Source organism: Mangifera indica, chromosome 6 (assembly GCF_011075055.1).
Source record: "Mangifera indica cultivar Alphonso chromosome 6, CATAS_Mindica_2.1, whole genome shotgun sequence".
NCBI lineage: Eukaryota > Viridiplantae > Streptophyta > Magnoliopsida > Sapindales > Anacardiaceae > Mangifera > Mangifera indica.
The window spans coordinates 8,922,579-8,946,850 of NC_058142.1; the positions used below are offsets into that span (position 1 = coordinate 8,922,579).

Sequence of the window (24,272 nt, forward strand, 5' to 3'; positions counted from 1 at the left end):
TACATGCTCGTGGTAGGTGTCACCCAAAGATTGTATTTCAATTAGCATGCTCATAACTAAGTGTATGTAATAAGGGAAGGCCTTCGACTAGTTTCCTCATGTAACCAAGTTATCATAGCTAGTTGACATCTGTGTGAGGCACAATAGTTAATAAGCATTCGAGATGTAACTTAGGATATAGAAGTTTATGTGAGAGAGCCTATGTATTTAAGGCATGAGGGTGTCGAAAATGGACAGATGGGCAAACGAGAGTGCTAGAAAACATCTGTTTTAACAACATAGAGGCTTAGTAATGAAACATCAATTATAAAATTTTATGTTATATACAGGGTGTTGAGAGGTCGTCTACTTACTGAGTGTTTTTCATTGGTGAATTTCTTTGTGATTTTGTAGGTAAACGTGAGTAGCAACGCATACAGGGGAGCAAACGATCCAACCAGTTTGTTGCATGAAGCTAAGGGGAAAATCGTTATTTGCACATTTTATGTTATTTATGTTATGTTTTCTGTATGGATTTTATGGTTTGTATTTATGCACTTCTTTGAGTTTTAGATTTTAGACACAACATTTATTCAAACGATGGTTACTAGTTATGAATATCAGTTATTTCAGTTACATCTTTTTGCACACTTTGAATGAAGTTTGAATACATGCTCTTTTATTCCGTTGTTTTAGTTAAAAGGTCAAGTCGTACATGTCTCTTCAAGTCATATTCCTTGTAAAGGTATATATTTGTAGAGGGATGTTATAGTGATGAATATTTTCATCCTAGAAAGTCAAAAATGTATCTTAAAAAATCAATATTGACAAAAGATCAAATCATTACAAAGGTGTGTTGCCAAAAAGCAATACCTATATAAAAGAAAAAAAGAAATCATCCTTAATCACTACAACAAATTTCATAAAAGCTGACCAAAATTCTCATCCCAAAAAGTCACCCGTGACGAAAGATCAAATATAAAAAAAGATGCGCTACCAAAAGACAATACCCACGAGAAAAGAAATCATTCTTAATAGCCAATCATTGTTGACAGAATAGTGTTTTCTCAATATGCATTTTGGGACAATTTTTTCTCTATAAATGAATTAAATTTCGTCCCAAAAGGAACACAATTACGAACAAAATTAGGAACATAATTATTTGTCCTTGATAATGTGGTGAATGTGGGACAAAATTTGTTGTCCTTAATTGTATAGTGCATTAGAAGCAAATTTTTCTTCCTTAAATGTATAATAAATTTAGGACAATTTTTTTCATCATTGATTATGCAATGAATTAAGGATAAAATTTTCCATCCTTAATTGTATGATGAATTGGAGATAAAATTTTTCGTCTTTGATTATGTGAAAAATTGAGGACAATTTTTGACCAAATTTTTTGTCATTGATTATGTGGTGAATTGGGCACAATTTTTTATGTCCTTAATTGTGTTATAAATCAATGACAAAAAATTTGTTCTTGATTATGTGGTGAATTAAGAACACAAATTTCCGTTCTTGTTTATTTGGAGAATTTGAGAAAAAAAATTTGATCATAAATTAAAATTAGTAGTTATATTAATCTTCAAAATCGAACAAATCATATAAAACATCTTTTATCAAATTTTCAGCTTGTAACAGATGCCATTCTCTTCTTGTAGCATGTCAAGCTGCAATTTATAAATTTACATTTGCTTCAAACTTTCTGCTTCAGGACATATTATTGCATTCAGTTAAAAATTAAAATGGTTGGAAACAATAAATAGCTTCTTCCAATGTATTTCAAAGGTCATATGTGTCTTCAACAAGACATAAATCTACAGGAGGAGCGTGACATAATTCATCAAGAAGCGCAGAGGCTTCACACTGATCTCCTGAATCTTTTATATTGAGGAGTGGTATATCTAACGAGAACCTAAAGCAATTAACATTTTTTCCGGCGATTAACCACAACTAAAACATTTTTTCTTATTATTCTAAGCGAAAGGCTAATTAACTGCTTAGCAGGGAAAGTAGAAGGTTGAGTCGTCTTAATGGTGAAACAAAGAATCAAGAATTAATCAGCAAAATTTTGGATCAAATGACATCCAAAGAAAAACGAAATTTCAAATCAAATGAAAATAGCGCATGAAAGTGAGAGAATTAGCCACATACCATAACATGAACTATAGAAGATGAGTCCGCGACTTAGCTTTGCCGAGAAATCATGATACACAGTAGAAATATAACTAAGAGTTGAATAAATGTAACTAGTGATTCTACCTCAATCCTAACTATTCAACAGGAAACAAACATAAAAGCTAAGTAGATATATCAAAATAACCCATATATATGAGAAGCAGTTTGTAAAAGAGACAATCATATATAGATAAGAAATATATATAGAAAACTAAGTCTACTAAGAAATCAGAACATACAGTCGCATCGAATGACTATACAGGGGCAGATGGACGTTTACTGTAAGAGAAAAGTATTTCGTTCCTGGGCACTGTAAGTTTCAAGAAAAAGGCAATATATTCTCTTGTTTTTACTAATGATATTCTTCTCACGGTTACCAAAAATAATAATAAGAATAAGAATCATTCACTTGCTTTTATCTTTAACTCAATTATCAGAGGCGATCTCATTGCATGTATAAAGGAAAGGACAATCATCAGAAGTGAATAAACCAAAAAGGTCATAACTCAATTATCTTTAACAAGAGTATCCAAAGTTCAAAGTGAACATCCATTTTCGATTTCATCAGAAACATTTTAGGAGGAAAGTTAAATTTCATTCCTAAAAATGAATCATAAGTTTTAAAGAACAAAATTAAAATTTGGTCTTCTAAAATAACAATTTTATAACAAAATTAAATTTCATCTTTTAAAAGAACATTCTTAGATGAAATTAAATTTTATTTCTAAAATTCTCATTTTGGAACAAAACTATAATTATCTCTAAAAAATGAATCTTAAGTTTTAGAAAACAAAATTAAAAATAACATTTTGGGAATAACATCAAATTTCAGGTCCAAAAATGACTCCTAAGTTTTAGGGGAGGATGTTAAAATTTTATCTCCTAAAAGTAATATTTTGGACAAAACTAGAATTGCTTCAAAAAATGAATCATAAATTTTAGAAAACAAAATTAAAATTTTATCTCTAAAAATAATATCTAAAAAGAAATTAGGTTAAAATTTTGTTTTTAAGAGTAATATCCTGGACAAAACTATAATAATGACGCTTGTTAATTATATATATGTCAACAAGAATTTCTATGAGAACTAGACCTGTGAAGCTGTCATTCATCCTACAGACTTCTAAATCACAAACACGCCTTCTTTTTTAAAAGTGAAATATCCATTATTGAAAGTGCCTTCAGGCTCATGTGGTTGATATTCTTTCTTTCTCTAATTACAATTCTTGGAGATAAAAGAATCCAAAAAGGAGAGAATTTCAGCAAAACCAAGAGAAGACAGAAATGGAGATTCAAGCTCAGGAAGCAGCTCAAAATGACACTCAAATTCTGTATGAAGCAAGCATGAGGGGATGTGTAGCCACCTTGAACACATTGATACAGAATGATCCATTCATTCTCCATAAAATTTCACTCACTCCCTTCACTGAAACTCCCTTGCACATCTCAGCTTTGCTTGGTCATGTTGAGTTCACCAGGGCGATTGTGAGCCAAAACCCTCAACTTGTCACAGAGTTGGACTCTTTCAAACGCTCACCTCTTCACTTGGCTGCTGCTGAGGGCCACAGGGAGATTGTCAAAGAGTTGTTAATAACAAACAAGGAAGTAAGTATGGTTGCTGACCAAGAGGGGAGAATTCCTCTCCATTTCGCTGCAATGAGAGGGAGAGTTGAGGTGATACAAGAGCTAGTAAGTGCAAAACCTGAGTCAATTCTTGTGCAACTCCAGGGAGAAACAGCTTTACATTTGTGTGTTAAGCATAATCATTTGGATGCGCTCAAAGTATTGGTGGCATCAGTTGATGATGAGGAGTTTCTCAATTCCAAAAACCTTGAAGGGAACTCTATCTTGCAAGTATCTGCTATATTGCAGCAATATGAGGTACAAGTCTTCTTATCTCTTGCTTAATTTGCTTAAATTTTAGAAAGGATTAGATTTGGGCCGAGCTTGTTTAAGCTCGAGCTCAGTTTGAACGACTCTAAGAGAAACTCAACTCAATCAAGTTATAGCTCAAACAAGCTTGAGCTCAAGATTGACTCTGTGAGTTAAATATTTTCAAGTTTGAGTTTTGTGGGTATTTAGTTTATCAAGTTCACTATCTGAGAAAATTTGACATGAATTGACTAAAAAAAATCATTTTGACTAATACGCATCAAAATGACATCGTTTTGGTATTGAATCAAGTTTAAAGTTTGAGCTCGAGCCAAACTCAAACTTGACTACTTTCACACAAGTCAAGTTCGAGCACTTTGGAGCGAACTCGAGTTTAAATATCGAAGTGAGCTCGAGCTTGAATCTGCTTAAATCGAACCCAGCTCAAGTCCAAAATAGCAGGCAGGCACTTCATGTTTGCTAGTTGTATAACACAACATATATGGCGAATTACTGAATTATCATTTTGCTCGCAGTATTCTAGTATTATTTCAATTTGGTTGAACTTTATGCAGACCGCTAGCTACTTGCTTTCCGTGCCGAAAATAAGAGTGGATTTGAACTCCTTGATCAAAAATGGCTTTCCAGCCTTTGATGGAAGCTGCAGAAATGGCACAAGTCAAAGCAATTTACAGAAGAATCCCATCAAAGAAACAACCACCAAAGTTAAAACCACCCAAGCACCCCAAAAATTTAAATCAATAATAACATCATTCGTCAAATGGAGAAGGCTCAGCAAGCACAAGAGCGATCGCTATGAAAGCACAAGAGGCCACTTGATGGTGGCGGCCACTGTGATTGCCACCATGAGTTTCCAGATTGCAACAAATCCACCAGGTGGCTGCTGGCAAGAAGACACCGATCATTCAAAAAATAAAACCTGCCCAAATGAGGGAACTTGCAGAGCTGGAACTGCAATTCATGCACACACTGATGAGTACCACTCCTTAACAATCGCGAGCATAATCTCATTCTCGGCATCGCTCAGCATAATTTTGTGGCTCATTAGTGGAGTTCCTCTCAGGAATAGAGTTTCTGTGGGAATTTTGCAGGTAAAAATGTGGGTTACGTTGTGCTTTGTTGCCTATGCATACGTTATGTCAATAAGCTTGGTACATGATGAAACACTTGATAGTTCGAATAGCCTGTGGCTTCAGGTCCCCTGGGAAATTTGGGCTTTGTCGCTTATCGGTATAATTTTTATACATGTAGTAAGATTTTGCTGGTGGGTGTTGAAGAAGCTGATTTTTGTGGCTAAATGGTGCTGTTTTAAGAAGAAAAAACAGCTTGGTCAGCCTGTGGTCAGTGTTTAGAAAGATCAGATTTAATCTTATCTATTGAAGTGGACGCATTTGATCAATAAATTATGTATGAACAAGAAAATTTCATGTAATCTATTGACAGACTTGTTATATTCTATCAGTTAATGTTGCATTATGAGTTTTTACTTTGGATGGAAATTTAATAAATGTTTGATTAATTATGGATTCTTAGCGCCCTAGCTAAGAGTCTAGATCCTAATTTTGATTTCTCATATATTATATATATATAAATATTAATAATAATATCTTATATATCTTTTTTTAATATATAAATAATACGTTAATATATGATTTAGTGTTATTTTTTTAATTTAAAATTATTTAAGAATATACATGTATTTTTGTATTTAAAATAGGTAAATATAATTTTATTAATAAAAAACATATAGAGTTTTGCATTGATTGAAATATTATTATAACGTGTAGAGTTTATTTTTATATCAACTCATAAAATTTATAACAAAATTCTTAATACATTAACATATCACTCACTGGTTTTTTTTTTTTTTTGAGAAATTTTTATTTAAATTGAACTATACTTTTAATATTGTATTGCCCATATCAAATAAATAAAATTTTGACAATATTATATATATACACACTTTTGAATACATAATTATATACATGATTATGTGTTATTATGCAATTATATATTATTTTATTTTTAATTTAAAATTATTTAACCATATAATGATATGTCGTTTATATATTTAATTGTATATGCATAATTTTATTATGCTTGGGATTGTTTATGGATGTCCATGTGGATATTCATACACCCTCCCACACCTGAACCCACCTTAAAGTGGATAGGATTTATATGCCACCTTACTCAACTAGACAAAAAAGTTAGAATCAGCTATTTTATTCCACCATTTGAACAAATCAAAAACCGTCGGATGGTCACTTCTCTCAACCAATCAACGGCTGATCATTCTCCAATTTCTTCCTCACCCTCAGACAAAGCCACCTGACAACCGAATATTAAAACGAAACCTGCTGCCACGTGTCGGTTTCCCTTGACCCGTTTTAATCTAAACTTACCTTTTTATTCAGGTCACCCAAACATTTCTCTTCTCCTTTGTAGAATGTTTATTATCTATTTGGCTTAAGTCTTACTTTTGATTTCTCTTATCATATTAAATATATAAAAAAAAAAACTAAACAATGTTATCTGTATAATTTTTTATTATATAAATAATATATTTTTTATGATTAAGTATTATTTTATTTTTAATTTAAAATCACATAATTATATGATGATAATTAATACAGAATGATCCATTCATTCTCTATAAAATTTCACTCACTCGCTTCACTGGAACTCCCTTGCACATCTCAGCTTTGCTTGGTCATGTTGAGTTCACCAAGGCTATTGTGAGCCAAAAGCCTCAACTTGGCGCAGAGTTGGACACTTTCGAACTCTCACCTCTTCACCCGGCTGTCGCTGAGGGCCACAGCGAAATTGTCAAAGAGCTGTTACTAGCAAATAAGGATTCGAGTATGTTTACTGACCAAGAGGGGAGAAATCCTCTCCATTTGGCTGCAATAAGAGGGAGAGTTGAGGTGATAAAAGAGCTTATAAGTGCAAAACCTGAGTCAATTTTTGAGCCAATCCGTGGAGAAACAGCTTTACATTTGTGTGTTAAGCACAATCATTTGGGTGCACTCAAAGTATTGGTGACATCAGTTGATGATGAGGAATTTCTCAACTTCAAAAACCTTGAAGGAAACTCTATCTTGCAAGTATCTACTATGTTGCAGCAGTATGAGGTATAAGCCCTTTTATCTCGTGCTTAATTTGCTTAAATTCTAGGTATGATTAGATTCAAACCGAATTTATTTAAATTTGAGTTACGTTAAAATGAGTCCGAAATGAGCTCAACTCAAGTGAGTTAAAACTTAAATCTGTGAGTTAAATATTTTCAAGTTTGAGTTTTAAAGGTGTTCAACTCGTTAAATTCGTAAACTTAAAAAAAATTGATACAAATTGACTAAAAAATACTGTTTTGACTAATACACATTAAAATGATGTTATTTTGGTATAGAGCCAAGTTCAAAGCTCAATTTGAGTTCGAATTCAAGCTAAACTCAAACTTGACTCCTCTCAATCAAGTCGAACTCAAACACTTTTGAAACGAGATCAAGCTTGAACCTATTTAAATTGAACTGAGCTTGAGACCCAAAGAGCTGGGAGGCACTTATGTTTGCTAGTTGTATAACGCAACATATGTAGTGAATTATCATTTTGCTCACTGTATTCTAGTATTATTTCCATTTGGTTGAAATTTATGCAGACCACTAGCTACTTGCTTTCCGTGCCAAAACATGAGAGTGGATTTGAACTCCTTGATCAAAAATGGCTTTCCAGCCTTTGATCGGAGCTGCAGGAACGGCACAACTCAAAGCAGTTTACAGAAGAATCCCATCAAAGAAACAACCACCAAAGTTCAAACCACTCAATCACCCCAAAAGTTAAAATCAATAATAACACCATTCTTCAAATCGAGAAGGCTCATCAACTACAGGAGCGACCACCATGAAAAAATAAGAGGCAACTTGATGGTGGTGGCCAGCTTGATTGCCAACATGAGTTTCCAGATTGCAACAAACCCACCAGGTGGCTACTGGCAAGCAGACGCCACTAATCTGAGAGAAGAAACCAGCCCAAAGGGGGTTTGCAGAGCTGGAACTTCAATTCACGCATACACTCATGAAAATGAGTACCACTTATTAACATTCGTGAGCAGAGTCTCATTCTCAGCATCGCTCAGCATAATTTTGTGGCTCATTAGTGGAGTTCCTCTAGGAATAGAGTTTTTGTGGGAATTTTGCTGGTGAAAATGTGGGTTACGGTGCTGTTTATCGCCGGTGCATACTATTTGTCAATAAGCTTTGTGATGCCACATGAAATACTTGATAGTATTAGTAACTGGTACCCATGGGTTTACGTTTGGTCGCCCATCGCTATAATTTTTATACATGTAATAAGATTATGCTGGTGGGTATTGAAGAAGCTGATTTTTGTGGCTAAATGGTGCTGTTTTAAGAAGAAAAAACAGCTTGATCAGCCTGTGGTGAGTGTTTAGAAAGATCAGATTTAATCTTATCTATTGAAGTGGACACATTTGATCAATAAATTATGTATGAACAAGAAAATTTCATGTTATCTATTGATAGACTTGTTATATTCTATCAGTTAATGTTGCATTTTGAGTTCTTATTTTGGATGGAAAGAGGAGGGAATAAAAGGATGAAAAAATTGAATTTAACAAATGTTTGATTTATTTTCTATTTGTCTTAAGTCTTACTTTTGATTTTTCTTATCATATTAACTATATAAAAAAAACCGAACGATGTTATGGGTACAATTTTTTATTATATAAGTAATATATTATTATTTAATTAGATGTTATTTTATTTTTAATTTAAAATTACACAATTACATGATAACATGCATTAAATGTATACTTATTTTCGTACTCAAAGTGAGTACGTATAGTTTTATTGATAACTTTATTTTATCCCTAAAATTATCATTTGAGACGAAACTAAAAATGTCCTAAAAAATAAATTCTAAGTTTTTGGGCATGAAGGTAAAATTTTGTCTTATAAAATTATCATTTTTAAATAAAATAAAATCGTTCTTAAAATTATCATTATGAGACGAAATTAAAATTATCTCTAAAAATAAATCTTACATTCTTTTTTGTATGAAATTAAGATTTTGTCCTCTAAAATTATGATGCCAGGACAAAAATAAAATCACTCATAAAATTACCATTTTGAGACAAAACTAAACATGTCGCTTAAAATAAATCCTAAGTTTTTTTAAGACCAAATTAAGATTTTGTTCTCTAAAATAATCATTATGGGACTAAATTAAAATTTTGTATCTAAAAATGATATTCTGGGATAAAATTTAAATCGTCATTAAATATTTCACACCTAAAATTCTCATACTGAAACGAAACTAAAATTATCCTTAAAAATAAAACATACATTTTTAGGACGAAATCTTAATTTTGTCCTATAAAATTATTATTCTAGAACAAAAATAAAATCACCTCTAAAATTATCATTCTGTGATGGAACTAAAAATGTTCCTAAAAATAAATCCTAAGTTTCTTAGGATAAAATTAAGATTTTGTCCTAAAAAATAATCATTTTAGGACAAAAGTAAAATATCATCCCTAAATGAAATATTTTAAGACAAAATTAAAATCTTCTTTAAATATTTCATGCCTACATTGAATATTTGTCGTATTGAAGGCTAAACACTTGCCATTAATCATCACATATAACTATTACCATTTTTAATATAGCATCCCTTGATTGTTGCGTAAGATCAAATTGTAATCATTCCCTTCTTTCTTATTATCTACCGTCAATTATTTAACTGCGGATACTCTCATTGCATATATATAGTGATGGAACATATATATAATTTGAGTATATAAAATAAATTATAGATAATATATTATTAAGTTATTTTATTTTTTATTAAAAATTATTTAATTACATGATAATATATCATTTATATATATTTTTTGTATATTTAAAAATATATTGATATAGTTTTATTATTATACATATGTTGTTTTGACATTCATCAATAAAAATCAAGCTTGTTTATGAACAATTTTATGTCTCTTTAGTATTAACTTAAAATTTTGGGATTAAGTAATTCTATATGCGTGAACAAGAATTGTCGTTTCTTGCCACGTGAACTAGACATGTGGAGGTGTTATTCATCGATAGTACACTGACTTTTTAATCACAATCACATTTTGTTTTTACTTGAGGCAGTTTGTAAAGGGATGTTTAAATTTTTGCCACAGAATGGGTTGAATTATATAATTATTCCATATTTTTTATTGATTAAACATTTTTACCACTTTGTCTATAAATTACTTAAATTACCCGTATTTTTAACTATCATAGAATATTGTTGTTGCTGCTTTTCATCACTACTGATTAAATTTTCCGCACCAGTAATGAATATGCACAGAACGGTAGTATATTATAATAATATTAAATAATATAATAACATAAAATCATATCATTAAGTAATAGTAAATTATTTTTTACGTACAATCATAAATATGAATCTACCATATATTCGTTTTCTCTTTCTGATGTTTATAAGGTTGAAGATAAAGATAATTTAGGTATTTTAATAAATAAAATGGTAAAAATGTTTAAGCAGTGTAAAGTATGATATAATTGTATAAGTGGACCTATTTTATGACAAAAATTTCAATATCCTATATGTAAAGAGGAGAGAATTTCTCATGACACATCATCTATATCGCAAATAATATTAAAAATTTAAATTTTTTTATATACACTCTTATTATATCATCTTTTTTTCTTAAAAATGCATCATTCTGTATTAATAATATGTATTATATCATATTATATATATATATATATCATATTATATGATATATTTATTATATCATATTAATTGAATATATCTTATAATACGTATCATTTTACATCTATATTATATTATATTATAAAATACGTATCATATGTTACAGGGTACTAATATCTATAAATATATCAATAATCTATCAGTTTCTTCTTTCTGGTAACTGCTTCATGCAGTAAATGAAGAAACTGTTGAGATTGTTGATAGTCTGTAACTTCCATGTCATAACTCATCCACAAATGTTTTAGTTTTTCATCCTTTATGATAGGATGTATTTAAGCTATCTTTAAAGTTCCTAAGTGAGTGATTTTTGAAAAAATACATACCCCATATTCTGTAAAAAAATCAAATCCCCGAAAAGATAGCACACAAGCACGTTTCAAAGGTATATTCTGTAATAAATCATCTAGCAATGGCAAGAGGTCAGATTTTATTTGTGACTGTGCATAGATAGAAACACATATTTATGTGTTACATTTGGTATCAGAACTTTCTACAGCCTCTGCTTTGTTTTGTTGTTGAATTGTCTTGAATTTTATGTTTAATTCGAATTTGTTGTAGAGAGAGAAAATTTATTTTTGGTATTTTCTGTTTAAAATTATTGTTTACATGAATTTTACATGAAAAACCAAGAATTTTTATGAAACATCAAAATTGGAGTTTTATATGTTGATTTAGGGTATTTTTAATATTTGGGTCTGAAATTGAATCGATCGATCCGAATTATGACCCGACTGAAGGTTAGGAACAACATTCAGATGACATGTCAGCTTCATACGGTTTTAGTAACCGACATCTCATACACATTTTCAACCTCTTATGTACTAAACCGATTCAGCCGACATGTTATCTGCATTTAGAATACGCAAACAACATGTCATCCATCTCCTGTTGATTCAAAAAAAGGGAAAACGGAGTAATGCACGGCTTGAACCTGAGACTCAAAAACTTGATAGAACAGGGGTTAACGCTTAAACAGTTAGGGTCTCGCTGTCTGTTGGTGCAATATATTTGCTATTATATTATTCTTTTGCAGAATACTAATTAAAAATTTTGCAAAACTCAAACCTCTGCCATTTTGATTGTCATCTGAACCGATTAACCAGCAAGCCATTTTAAGCCTTCTGATTCTGACATCTGCTCTTCACGTTATTATATTATTGTGACTCAGTTGAGTTTTGAAAAATTTTGCATTGGTTAAATTCAAAAATTTTCCAGTTTTATCATATAATTTGTAGTTGGTTGGCAATAGGTTACGCTTTGGAATAGCAATTATTTTAGTTTTATAAAATATGTTTCTCAATATACTTATTATGACGCGTAATTGCTATTTATATTTGTTTAAAATTGGTTTACTTTAGCTTTAAATCCAATTTATATTGTTGATTATTCATGTGGATTAATTTTTATGCATATTTAAGGTTTAATTGAAATTATTTTTATCTTAATGAATTTATGCATAAATTAGATGTCGAGTGATTAGTATGATTTTAATTAGTTAAAGAGTAGTCACAACATATTTAATTATATTTAAATTATACATTGAGTATCCTAAGATCACATATAGTTATATGACATCAATTATAATTAATCATTGTAAATATGATAAATCTTATCCCAAGGGAATTTTTATTATATTTACATAATTAATTAGAATAAAATAACAAATTATTTTTCTTGAGATTGAGATGTCTAAATCTTTTCTTGTACACTTCATTTTAAATTCGCTTTCACAACAATATGGACCTTTCAAAATCTCTTACAACGCACATAAAAAAAATATCAATCAATGAACTTCTGACCATATCTGTACAAGAGGAAAGAAGGCTATTGATGAAAATAGGTAAAAGTGCACATATGGTCACTCTAGGAAAAAAGAAGAAAAACCAAGCTAAGTATAAGGGTAAAGATAAAATATTTGTTTAGCCTAAATTCAAGAAGGAGTCCAAATGTTTTTTATGTAAAAAAAAGGACATGGGAAGAAGGACTGCTTCAAATTTAAAGTTTGGCTTGAAAAAAAGGTAGTCAAATCTTACTTGTATGGTATTAATCTAATATGGTTGACGTATGTCATAACACTTGGTGGATTGATTCTGGTTCAACAATTCATGTTTTAAATACCTTGTACCGCTTTCTAAACCAAAAGAAGTCGATGCCCAGTGAACAATGCATCCATTCAGGAAACAAGATGTGTTCACATGTGGAAGCAGTCGAAACATGCAGATTAATTTTAGATAGTGATTTTGTATTAGATTTGGAACGAACATTTTATATTCCAAGTTTTTCTAGAAACTTGATTTCAGTTTCAAGACTAGTACCTTTTAGATTTTCCTTTTCATTTTATGAAACATCATTTAGCTTGTTTTATAAATCTTCAATTATGGGAAATGGTACATTGTCTAATGGTTTGTTTCAAATTCACTTACAAAACAATATTTCATTTAATTTGGTGCATGCTCAAAATAATGTTGGTATTAAAAAAAGTGTTATGAATGAAAATTCCTCTATGTTGTGGCATTAAAGATTGGCACATATCTTCATAGAAAGAATTAAAATGTTAGTGAATAATGGGGTACTAGATACTCTAGATTTTACTAACTTTAATACTTGTGTAGATTGTATAAAGGGAAAACAAACCAACAAGTCAAACAAGGGTGCCAAGAAGAGTTTGAACATATTAAAAATCATAGATACGGATATTTGTTGTTTGGATATAAACGCTTATGGTCAAAAATACTTCATCTCATTTATTAATAATTATTCACAATACATGTATCTCTACATGCTTCATAACAAGAACGAATCATTAGATGCCTTTAAAGTTTTTAAGGCAGAAGTAGAGAAAAAATATGGAAAACAAATTAAAATCGTGAGATTAGATAGAGGTGGAGAATATTATGGTAGATATAGTCAAGATGGACAAACACCTAGTTCATTTGCAAGGTTTCTTGAAGAAAATGGGATTATTGCCCAATACACTATGTCTGGTTCTCCAAACCAAAATGGTATAGCAAAAAGAAGAAATCAAACTTTATTGGACATGGTGCAGAGTATGCTTAGCAGCTCCAAACTTCCTAAATCATTGTGGGCTAAAGCTTTTAAAATGGCAGCGTATATATTAAACCGAGTGTCAACCAAGGTTGTTTCTAAGACACCATTTTAGTTATTTAAAGGTTGAAAAACGAGTTTGTGACATATACATGTTTAACGATGTCTATTTGAAGTAAGAGTTTATAATCCATATAAGAAGAAATTAGACCTAAGGACCATTAGTAGGTATTTCATTGGATATATCGAAAAGTCTAAAGGTTATAGATTTTACTATCCATCACATAGAACTAGAATTGTGGAATTTCGAAATGCAAAATTTCTTGAGAATGACTTGATCAGTGGGAGCGATTAATCTGAAGACTTAGTTTTTGAGAAAGATCATTTAGATGTTCAATCACTTGTTTTAAGTAACAGATTGGTTGTTATTCATAACACCCCTTAAGTCCAAATGGATGTTGAACAACCAATAATTGAAATTCCACAAACTGTTGATAATAGTCTAGTAGATCAAGTTGTTCAACAATTTCTAGATACTGTTGAACCACCGGTTGTACAGTCTACTTCATAGGATGATGGTGTTACAACATTACGAAGATCAACTAGAATAAGGAAATCAGCTATTTCTAGCCTTTATATAGTGTATTTACAAGAAGTTGACCATAATTTAGGAGTCAAAGATGATCTTATCACGTTTTCACAAGCAATGGATTGTAGTAAATCTGTTTTGTTGTACAATGTCATAAAAGATTAGATAAAATCTATGAAGAGTAATGGAGTCTAAGATCTTGTCGAGTTACCTAATGGGGCCAAGGTCATTAGGTGTAAATGGGTCTTTAAAACAAAAAATGACTCATTAGGTAACATTGAGAGATATAAAGCAAGACTCATTGCTAAAGGTTTCACTCAAAATGAGGGAATTGATTATACGGATGTTTTTTCTCCTGTATCTAAGAAAGATTCTTTCCGAATAATTATGGCATTGATGACTCATTTTGATTTAGAATTACATCAGATGGATTGAAACAAGCCTTCTGTCAACGGTATTTGAAATTCCATGAGGTTATCTCTTCATTCGGGTTTGTAGAGAACATCATGGATCAATGCATATACCAAAAGGTTAGTGGGAGTAAGATTTGTTTCATTATTCTATATGTGGATGATATTCTACTTGCAACCAATGATAAGGGGTTGCTTTATGAGGTGAAACAATTACTCCCTCAAAATTTTAATATGAAAGATACGGGTGCAGTCTCTTATGTTATTAGCATTAAGATTCGTAGGAATAGACCTCAAGGTATTCTAAGTTTGTCTCAAGAACCTTATATCAACAAAATTTTAGAGAGATTTTGGATGAAAGATTGTTCACCAAGTATAGCACCCATTGTAAAGGGTGATAAGTTCAATTTGAACCAATGCCCTAAAAATGAACTTGAAAAGGAACAAATGTAGAATATTCCCTATGCTTCAACTGTTGGAAGTCTGATGTATGTTCAAGTCGATACGAGGCCTGGCATTGCATTTACTGTTGAGATGTTAAGAAGATATCAGAGTAACCTAGGTATGGACCACTGGAACGCTGCAAAGAAAGTGATGCGATACCTTTAAGGGACCAAAGAGTACATACTTATATATAGACAGATTGATAATTTAAAGGTGGTTGGTTACTCCGATTTAGATTTTGCTAGCTATGTTGATTCAAGAAAATCAACATTTGAATATATTTTCATGTTTGCAGGCAAACTCATATCTTGGAGGAGTGTCAAACAATCATTGATTGTCACATCTACCATGGAGGTTGAGTTCGTTTCTTGTTTTGAGGCTACATCACATGTTGTATGATTAAAAAGTTTCATATTTGGACTTAGGATTGTGGATTCTATTTCCAAGCTAATAAAAATTTATTATGACAATTCAGCTGCTGTTTTCTTAGTTAAAAATAATAAAAATAGTAATCAAAGTAAACACGTCAGCATTAAGTATTTAGTCATTAAGGAGTGTGTAAAAAAGAATAAGATGGTCATTAAACATGTCAGCACTAAATTGATGATTACTGATCCTTTAACAAAACGCATGCCACTAAAGAGTTTTAAGGATCACGTTAAACGAATAAGAGTTGGTCTCATGTTGTAAATGTGATAGAAATTGGTTTCATCGTATGAATGATGTAAATACATTTTATGAATAATAAAATTTTTATTCAATATTCAATTGATTTGTTTTTCTCATTTTCATATACACAATTTTGTTGAGAATAACAATCAATTTTGGGTCTAGAATAAACATAAGGTTTATTCATTAAGTAATTAAGAAATAGATGCATCGTGATACATGAAAGATAATACTTGTTCTTAGAAGACTTATCGTCATAATTCATGTATTTTATTTCTTTACTTCAGTATATGCATTCATGGGTTACAGACCTAGTGGGAGAATGTCAGTTTCTTCTTTCTGGGAACTGTTTTATGCAGTAAATAAAGAAACTATTAAGAGTATTGATGGTTTGTAACTCCCATGTTTAATGGTTTATAACTCTCATATCATAACTCATCCACAAATGCTTCAGTTTTTCATCCTTTATGGTAGGATGTATTTAAGCTATCTTTAAGGTCCCTAGTAAGGATGGCAATTTGGACCCGCCTTTAGGAGCCTCAACCCTCCCAGACCCTAAAGAGGAGGGGATTCCCCGATAAAAACGGAGAAAGGGGCGGGGATGGGAACGAAAAAAATCTCCTTAATTGGGGACAGGTCGGGGACGGGGATACATATGTCCCCACCCCGCCCCACCCCGCCCCGCTCCGCTCCCCCCCCCCCCCCTAAATCTAATATATTAATATAATAATTTTTAAACTATTAAATTCTAAAAATTTTTACATTATGATTTATTAAAACTATAACTTTAATTTTACTAATTTTTTAATTATCAATTATCAGCGTTTACTAATTTCTGAACTATTAATCTAATATATTAAAAAAACCCCAGAATCTCATTATCATAAAATGCAAATGCACCAAATTAATTCTATTTCAACTTCAAAACTTAATCACTCAATCCACCGGGTTTTACATAAAAAAACAAATTATAAACTTGATAAAATCAATTGAAGTGAATGAAAAGTGTTAAATTTAATATTATTATAAAATTACCCTAAATCACATACATGAAGAGCTACTAATGAAGAGATTGATTATTGTATATTGTTAGATTTTATGAAAACTTTGTATTTGAACTAAAATAATAATGAATATTTTGTAACTCTTGTAGCAAGTGATATTTTGGGAGAATATGATTTATTTTATTTATTGAAATACATAAAGGAATTAAAATTTATGTTTACAGGTATGGGAAGGGGATTTTTCCCCGCGGGGACGGGACGGGGATGAGGAGGGGATTTTTCCCCTGTGGGACGGAGAGGGGATGAGGAGGGGATTTTTCCCCACGGGGACGAGGAGGGGATGGAGAGGGGATTTTCCTTCGCGGGGAGGGGACGGGGATTATTTGTTATCCCCGTAACAGGGACGGGGCGGGGATGGGGATTGATATCCCCTACGGGGACGGGGACTGCGATTGATATCCCCTCCCCTCCCTTCCCCATTGCCATCCCTAGTCCCTAGGTGAGTGATTTTTGAAAAAGTACATACACCATATTCTGTAAAAAATCAAATCACCTAGAAGACAGCACACAAGCATATTTCAAGGGTATGTTCTGCAACAAATCATCTAATAATGGTGGGAGGTCAAATTTTATATTTCACAATTATAAATATTTTAATTTTTATCTTATATATTTGTGATTGTGTATAGATAGAAGCACATATTTAAGTCTTACATAATCTATATAAATGAGAAAAAGTTTGTAAACTAGACAATTATATAAGTTAGATATATATATATATAGAAAAGGAAAAGGATTATTTCCCACCCAAATTTTAGGTCATTCTCAAACTACACCCACGAGAGATGAAAAACCTAATTCCCACCTACAGCCAAATTTCCGTTAATTTTTTTTGTTAAAGGGAGGGGTGAAATAGTTGTTTTACTGTTTATATTAAAAAGTTATAAAGTTTATTACTCCATGTCTCCCCCTCCCCAGGTTTTAGAAACTAACATTTTACCTTTACTTAAAGTTTTCAAACTTTGAAAAGTAACATTTTCATCCCTAAACCTAGGGTTTCCATATTTTTTAAAACTCAACTTCATCTTCCATAACTTTCAAAAATAACAGTTTCACCCCTATTCTTCAATTTCATCTTCCGACGTCATCTTCGGTCTTCTGCTTCTCCAAGTGCGATGGTGGTGGTGGGATGAAGAGATATTCATCTCCTCATCACACAGTGCGATGAAGATACGTAAAATCTAAACTTTTTAAACTTTAAGGAGGGGTTGGGGTGTTAGTTTTAAAAACCTAAGGGGAAAAATGATAAAATTTTAAAGTTTTAAAATTTATAGATAATATGATGATTTTACCCTTTTTTTAAACCGAAATTTTAAATGATAGTTTCACCATAGATAAAAGTTAGAATTTTTCGTTTTTTATATGCATAGGTTTGAAAATGACAAAATTTGGGTAAAAAATACTCTTTTTTTCTTAGATTGAAACAAACTTTACAACGAAATCAGATCGTACAGTTGCATGAACGACCGTACAAGGGCAGATAGACATTTATTGTAAGTTTCAAGAAAAAAAGCAATATACTGTAATTAATCAGTTCTGATTTCTGAGTAAGAATCATAACACTGCTTTGCGTTCCCGCCAGGCGTTGGCGTGAACACCGACGTCTCCACTTGGCTTTATACCGTACATCTGTCAGAGCCTTTCGTGCACATTCATTACTGGGGAGAAAATTTAATTAGTTGTGATGAATAGCAGCAAAGACAATATTCTATGATAGTTAAAAATAAGGATTTTTTAAATATTTTATGAATAAAATAGTGAAAATGTTTAATCAATAAAAAACATGGTATAATTGTATAAATTAACCCATTTTGTGGCAAAAATTTAAATATCCCGTCTTTCTTTCTCTTATTACAATTCTTGGAGATAAAAGAATTCAAAAAGGAGAGAATTTCAGAAAAATGCAAAACCAAGAGAAGACAGAAATGGAGATTCAAGCTGAGGAAGCAGCTCAAAATGACACTCAAATGCTGTATGAAGCAAGCATGAGGGGATGTGTAGCCACCTTGAACACATTGATACAGAATGATCCAATCATTCTCCATAAAATTTCACTCACTCGCTTCACTGAAACTCCCTTGCATATCTCAGCTTTGCTTGGTCATGTTGAGTTCACCAAAGCTATTGTGAGCCAAAAGCCTCAGCTTGTCACAGAGTTGGACTCTTTCAAACGCTCACCTCTTCACTTGGCTGCTGCTGAGGGCCACGGTGAAATTGTCAAAGAGCTGTTAATAGCAAATAAGGATGTAAGAGGGGAGAATTCCTCTCCATTTGGCTGCAATGAGAGGGAGAGTTGAGGTGATACACGAGCTTATAAGTGCAAAACCTGAGTCAATTCTTGTGCAAATCCATGGAGAAACAACTCTACATTTATGAGTTAAGCATAATCATTTGGATGCACTCAAAGTATTGGTGTCATCAGTTGATGATGAAGAGTTTCTCAATTCCAAAAACCTTCAAGGGAACTCTATCTTGCAAGTATCTGTTATATTGCAACAATATGAGGTACAAGTCTTCTTATCTCTTGCTTAATTTACTTAAATTTTAGATAAGATTGGATTTCGGCCGAGCTTGTTTAAGCTCGAGCTCAGTTTGAACGAGTCTAAAATAAACTCAACTCAATCGAGTTATAGCTCAAACAAGCTTAAGCTCGAAATTGACTCTGTGAGTTAAATATTTTCAAGTTTGACTTTTGTGAGTGTTTAGTTTGTCAAGTTCATTACCCTGAAAAAATTTGATATGAATTGAGTAAAAAAAATCATTTTGATTAATACGCATCAAATGACATCGTTTTGGTACTGAATCAAGTTTAAAGTCTGAACTCAAGCCAAACTCAAACTTGACTACTTTCACACAAGTCAAGTTCGAGCACTTTTGAAGCGAACTCAAGTTTAAATATCAAAGTGAACTCGAGCTTGAATCTGCTTAAATATAACCATGCTCAAGTCCCAAATAGCAGGCAGGCACTTCATGTTTGCTAGTTGTATAACACAACATATATGGCAAATTACTGAATTATCATTTTGCTCACTGTATTCTAGTATTATTTCAATTTGGTTGAACTTTATGCAGACCATTAGCAAATTGCTTTCCGTGCCGAAAATAAGAGTGGATCTGAACTCCTTGACCAAAAATGGCTTTCCAGCCTTCGATGGAATCTGCAGAAATGGCACAATTCAAAGGAATTTACAGAACAATCTCATCAAAGAAACAACCACCAAAGCTAAAACCATCCAAGCACCCCAAATATTTAAATCAATAATAACATCATTCTCCAAATGGAGAAGGCTCAGCAAGCACAAGAGCGATCGCTATGAAGGAACAAGAGGCAACTTGATGGTGGTGGCCACTTTGATTGCCACCATGAGTTTCCAGATTGCAACAAATCCACCAAGTGGCTACTGGCAAGAAGACACCGATCATTCGAAAGCTAAAACCTGCCCAAAGGGGGAAATTTGCAGAGCTGGAACTGCAATTCATGCATACACTGATGAGTACTACTACTTAACAATCGCGAGCACAGTCTCATTCTCGGCATCGCTCAGCATAATTTTGTGGCTCATTAGTGGAGTTGCTCTCAGGAATAGAGTTTCTGTGGGAATTTTGGTGGTAAAAATGTGGATTTCGGTGCTCTTTATTGCCAATGCATACTTTTCCTCATTTATCTTGGTAATACCAAATGTTGTGAGTTTAAGTCACCCGGCGTTTGAGGCCTTCTCGCAGGTTTGGGCTTGGTCGCTTGTCGCTATTATTTTTATGCATGCAATAAGACTTTGCTGGTGGGTGTTGAAGAAGCTGATTTTTGTGGCTAAATGGTGCTGTTTTAAGAAGAAAAAACAGCTTGATCAGCCTGTGGTGAGTGTTTAGAAAGATCAGATTTAATCTTATTATCTATTGAAGTGGACACATTTGATCAATAAATTATGTATGAACAAGAAAATTTCATGCAATCTATTGATGGACTTGTTATATTCTATCAGTTAATCTTCCATCATGAGTTCTTGTTTTGGACGGAAATTTAATAAATGTTTGATTAATTATGGATTCTTAGCGCCCTAGCTAAGAGTCTAGATCCTAATTTTGATTTCTCATATATTATATATATATAAATAATAATAATAATATCTTATATATCTTTTTTTTAATGTATAAATAATATGTTAATATATGTGTAAATGTTATTTTTTTAATTCAAAATTATTTAATTATTTGATAATACACATAAAATATACATATATTTTTATATTTAAAGTAGGTAAATATAGTTTTATTAATAAAAAATATATAGAGTTTTGCATTGATCGAAATATTATTATAACGTGTAGGGTCTATTTTTATATCATCTCATAAAATGTATAACAAAATTCTTAATACATTAACATATTACTCACTGTTTTTTTTTTTTAATGAGAAATTTTTATTTAAGTTAAATTGTTCTTTTAATATTATACCTTCCATATCAAATAAATAAAATTTTAAAAATATTATATATGTATACACTTTTAAATATATAATTATGTATATGATTATGTGTTATTATGTAATTATATGTTTATTTATTTTTAATTTAAAATTATTCAATTATATAATGATATGTCGTTTATGTATTTAATTGTATATGCATAATTTTATTATGCTTGGGATTGTTTACGGATGTCCATGTGGATATTCATACACCCTCCCACGCCTGAACCCACCTTAAAGTGGATAGGATTTATATGCCACCTTACATCAACTAGACAAAAACGTTTGGATCATCTATTTTATTCCACCATTTGAACAAATCAAGAACCGTCCGATGGTCACTTCTCTCAACCAATGAACGGCTGATCATTCTCCAATTTCTTCCTCACCCTCAGACAAAGCCACCTGACAACCGAATATTAAAACGAAACCTTCTGCCACGTGTCGGTTTCCCTTAAGCCATTTTAATCTAAACTCACCTTTTATTCAGGTCACCCACACGTTTCTCTTCTCCTCTGTAGAATGTAGACTCTCTTTGATATTGTTTCGTATCTCGGTCTCTTTATTCCGGTAAGTCGAAACTCTCCGGCCAGTTATGCGGTCACCGGCCGCTACCTTGCGTGGTCAGATCCATCCGTCGATCTGGGTCTCCCTTGGTTTTTTCATTTGAAGTCCAGAAACAGAACAAAAAAAAAGAAACGAAACAGAGTAAACCAGAGCAAATTTTGTGTTGTTGTAATAGCTGTTTATTGTAAATGTTTTTATTTTATTTTTTGGGGGTGAAAATTTTTGAGTTTTTGTTGTAAAGATGAATTTAAGAGCAGCGGAAGATGAAGAATCGGTTTCGGTATCGGTATCCGGTCAAGAAATTGACGTACCGAGCGATATAGATTGGCAAATGTTAGACAAATGGAAGTTTTTCTTACATGGGGCGGCGCTGTTTTCCGGGGTTTCGGCAGCCCTTTATCCTGTAGTTGTGTTAAAGACAAGACAACAAGTGGGTCAGTGTCAAGTTTCATGTGTAAAAACTGCAACTTTTGTGGTGAGAAATGAGGGCTTTAGGGCTTTGTATAGAGGGTTTGGGACTTCATTGATGGGTACAATCCCTGCTAGGGCGCTCTACATGGGGGCTTTAGAGGTTACAAAGAGTAAAGTTGGGAGCTTCACTGTTAGATTAGGGTTTAATGAGGGGACTGCAGCTACAATTGCAAATGCTGTTGCAGGGTTGACTGCAGCCATGGCTGCTCAACTTGTGTGGACTCCAATTGATGTTGTGAGTCAAAGGTTAATGGTTGCTAATGGAAAAGATTGTAGATATGTAAATGGGATTGACGCATTTAGGAAGATTGTTAGGACCGATGGGGCAAGAGGATTGTATAGGGGATTTGGAATATCAATCCTGACATATGCACCATCTAATGCAGTATGGTGGGCATCATACTCCGTGGCTCAAAGGGTGGTTTGGGGAGGGATTGGTTGGCATATTTCAAGGAAAGATGCATATGGTGTTGGTGGTGGAGATGATGGTGAGGGAAGTATGAATATCATTAGGCCGGATGCAAAAATGGTAATGGCAGTTCAGGGAGTGAGTGCAGCAATGGCAGGTGGTGTATCGGCCTTAATTACAATGCCACTTGATACAATTAAGACTAGGTTGCAGGTCTTGGATGGGGAAGACAGTGGCAGGCGCGGACCAACTGTTGGGCAGACTGTTAGGAATTTGGTTAGGGAAGGTGGTTGGATGGCTTGTTATAGGGGATTGGGGCCAAGGTGGGCATCAATGTCTATTTCTGCAACAACTATGATCACTACTTATGAGTTTCTGAAACGCCTCTCAACTAAAAATCGAGAGGTTTTGACATGACATGGAGGGTTGTTGCATGATGAATGACTTGTTACACAAGGTTGGAGCTTTCTGCGTCAATTTAAATGCCTGCAGTGGCAATGGTCACTGCCTGTGAATTTCTCAAATAATGGGGATCATAATGGGGAAAACTGAGGGGGTTTTTAGTGTACTCTTATCTCTAATCTTGTTAAATTCCACTCTTCTTGTCTATATTATTTTTGTCTAGTTACTCTCTTTTTAGCCTGCCTCTTGGGTTAATCAATGTAATTGATGTCACCTCTCTTGCATATATATAAATCTCTTTTGCTCTCCTTAATCTTGAAATTAGGATCTGCACTTATGAACTTAAAATTCATCTTATTCATCATCCAATGTTAAATCACTCTAGTGTTTTCGAGATTCCTTCCATTGATTTAAGTCTTCTGCAACCATTATTTGATTTGATGGCTAAATCTGAGCCCTTGGAACAAACTCATGTGGAGCTTTATCTTTGTCATGTTCTTCTTCCAAGAATTGATTAAAGTTTGGGTAATGGTAGTGGTGGGGTTGTGTTTTGCTGTGGATAACTTAAAAAATAAATGGTGGGTCTATGGGTTTCTGAGATGGATGTGGCTTTGGTAGCATTTTTGTATATACGAATTGAGTTAATGGCTTATCCTTTGTATCTAATTTTATGTCTTATAACTATAGAATCTTAAACTGATTAAGAAATCACCCATTGCTAATCCTTTAATTGTTATGTTGCCATCACATGAACAACTCTTGATGTTGTCCTATATTATATATCTGCGTAAGTTTAAACAGCATATAAAATTGTCATTATACTAACAAGCAATCCATTGACCCTTATCCATTATGCAGCAAATTGAATGCACCAATCGAATCTTTAT

The 24,272-nt window shown here is 32.5% G+C and overlaps 4 protein-coding genes across 4 annotated transcripts; all 4 read left to right on the top strand.

Moving 5' to 3' along the window:
• The first annotated feature begins 3,356 nt into the window (after positions 1-3,356).
• LOC123218630 (ankyrin repeat-containing protein BDA1-like) lies at positions 3,357-5,549 on the top strand. Its single transcript, XM_044640141.1, has 2 exons — positions 3,357-4,038; positions 4,605-5,549. Exons 1-2 carry the CDS (start codon positions 3,442-3,444, stop codon positions 5,400-5,402), a joined length of 1,395 nt encoding a protein of 464 aa, XP_044496076.1. The 5' UTR covers positions 3,357-3,441; the 3' UTR covers positions 5,403-5,549.
• Positions 5,550-6,166: 617 nt separating this feature from the next.
• Positions 6,167-7,789, top strand: LOC123219635 (ankyrin repeat-containing protein BDA1-like). Its single transcript, XM_044641639.1, has 3 exons — positions 6,167-6,259; positions 6,687-7,184; positions 7,709-7,789. The coding sequence occupies exons 1-3, from the start codon at positions 6,167-6,169 to the stop codon at positions 7,787-7,789; spliced, it is 672 nt and encodes a 223-aa protein (XP_044497574.1).
• Positions 7,790-18,997: 11,208 nt separating this feature from the next.
• On the top strand, positions 18,998-20,939 carry LOC123219636 (ankyrin repeat-containing protein ITN1-like). Its single transcript, XM_044641640.1, has 3 exons — positions 18,998-19,364; positions 19,480-19,577; positions 20,145-20,939. The coding sequence occupies exons 1-3, from the start codon at positions 18,998-19,000 to the stop codon at positions 20,937-20,939; spliced, it is 1,260 nt and encodes a 419-aa protein (XP_044497575.1).
• A 1,075-nt stretch (positions 20,940-22,014) lies between these two features.
• LOC123217945 (solute carrier family 25 member 44-like) lies at positions 22,015-23,698 on the top strand. The gene has a single exon (XM_044639045.1). It carries the CDS (start codon positions 22,345-22,347, stop codon positions 23,398-23,400), a length of 1,056 nt encoding a protein of 351 aa, XP_044494980.1. The 5' UTR covers positions 22,015-22,344; the 3' UTR covers positions 23,401-23,698.
• Positions 23,699-24,272: the final 574 nt, after the last annotated feature.

Coding starts and splice junctions, on each gene's coding strand:
- LOC123219636 (XM_044641640.1), top strand. CDS start 18,998: ATGGAGATTCAAGCTGAGGAAGCAGCTCAAAATGACACTCAAATGCTG. Junction 19,365..19,479: donor TGGCTGCAATGAGAGGGAGA/GTTGAGGTGATA, acceptor ATGCACTCAAAG/TATTGGTGTCATCAGTTGAT. Junction 19,578..20,144: donor TTATATTGCAACAATATGAG/GTACAAGTCTTC, acceptor AACTTTATGCAG/ACCATTAGCAAATTGCTTTC.
- LOC123217945 (XM_044639045.1), top strand. CDS start 22,345: ATGAATTTAAGAGCAGCGGAAGATGAAGAATCGGTTTCGGTATCGGTA.
- LOC123219635 (XM_044641639.1), top strand. CDS start 6,167: ATGTCCATGTGGATATTCATACACCCTCCCACACCTGAACCCACCTTA. Junction 6,260..6,686: donor TTACTCAACTAGACAAAAAA/GTTAGAATCAGC, acceptor TAATTAATACAG/AATGATCCATTCATTCTCTA. Junction 7,185..7,708: donor CTATGTTGCAGCAGTATGAG/GTATAAGCCCTT, acceptor AAATTTATGCAG/ACCACTAGCTACTTGCTTTC.
- LOC123218630 (XM_044640141.1), top strand. CDS start 3,442: ATGGAGATTCAAGCTCAGGAAGCAGCTCAAAATGACACTCAAATTCTG. Junction 4,039..4,604: donor CTATATTGCAGCAATATGAG/GTACAAGTCTTC, acceptor AACTTTATGCAG/ACCGCTAGCTACTTGCTTTC.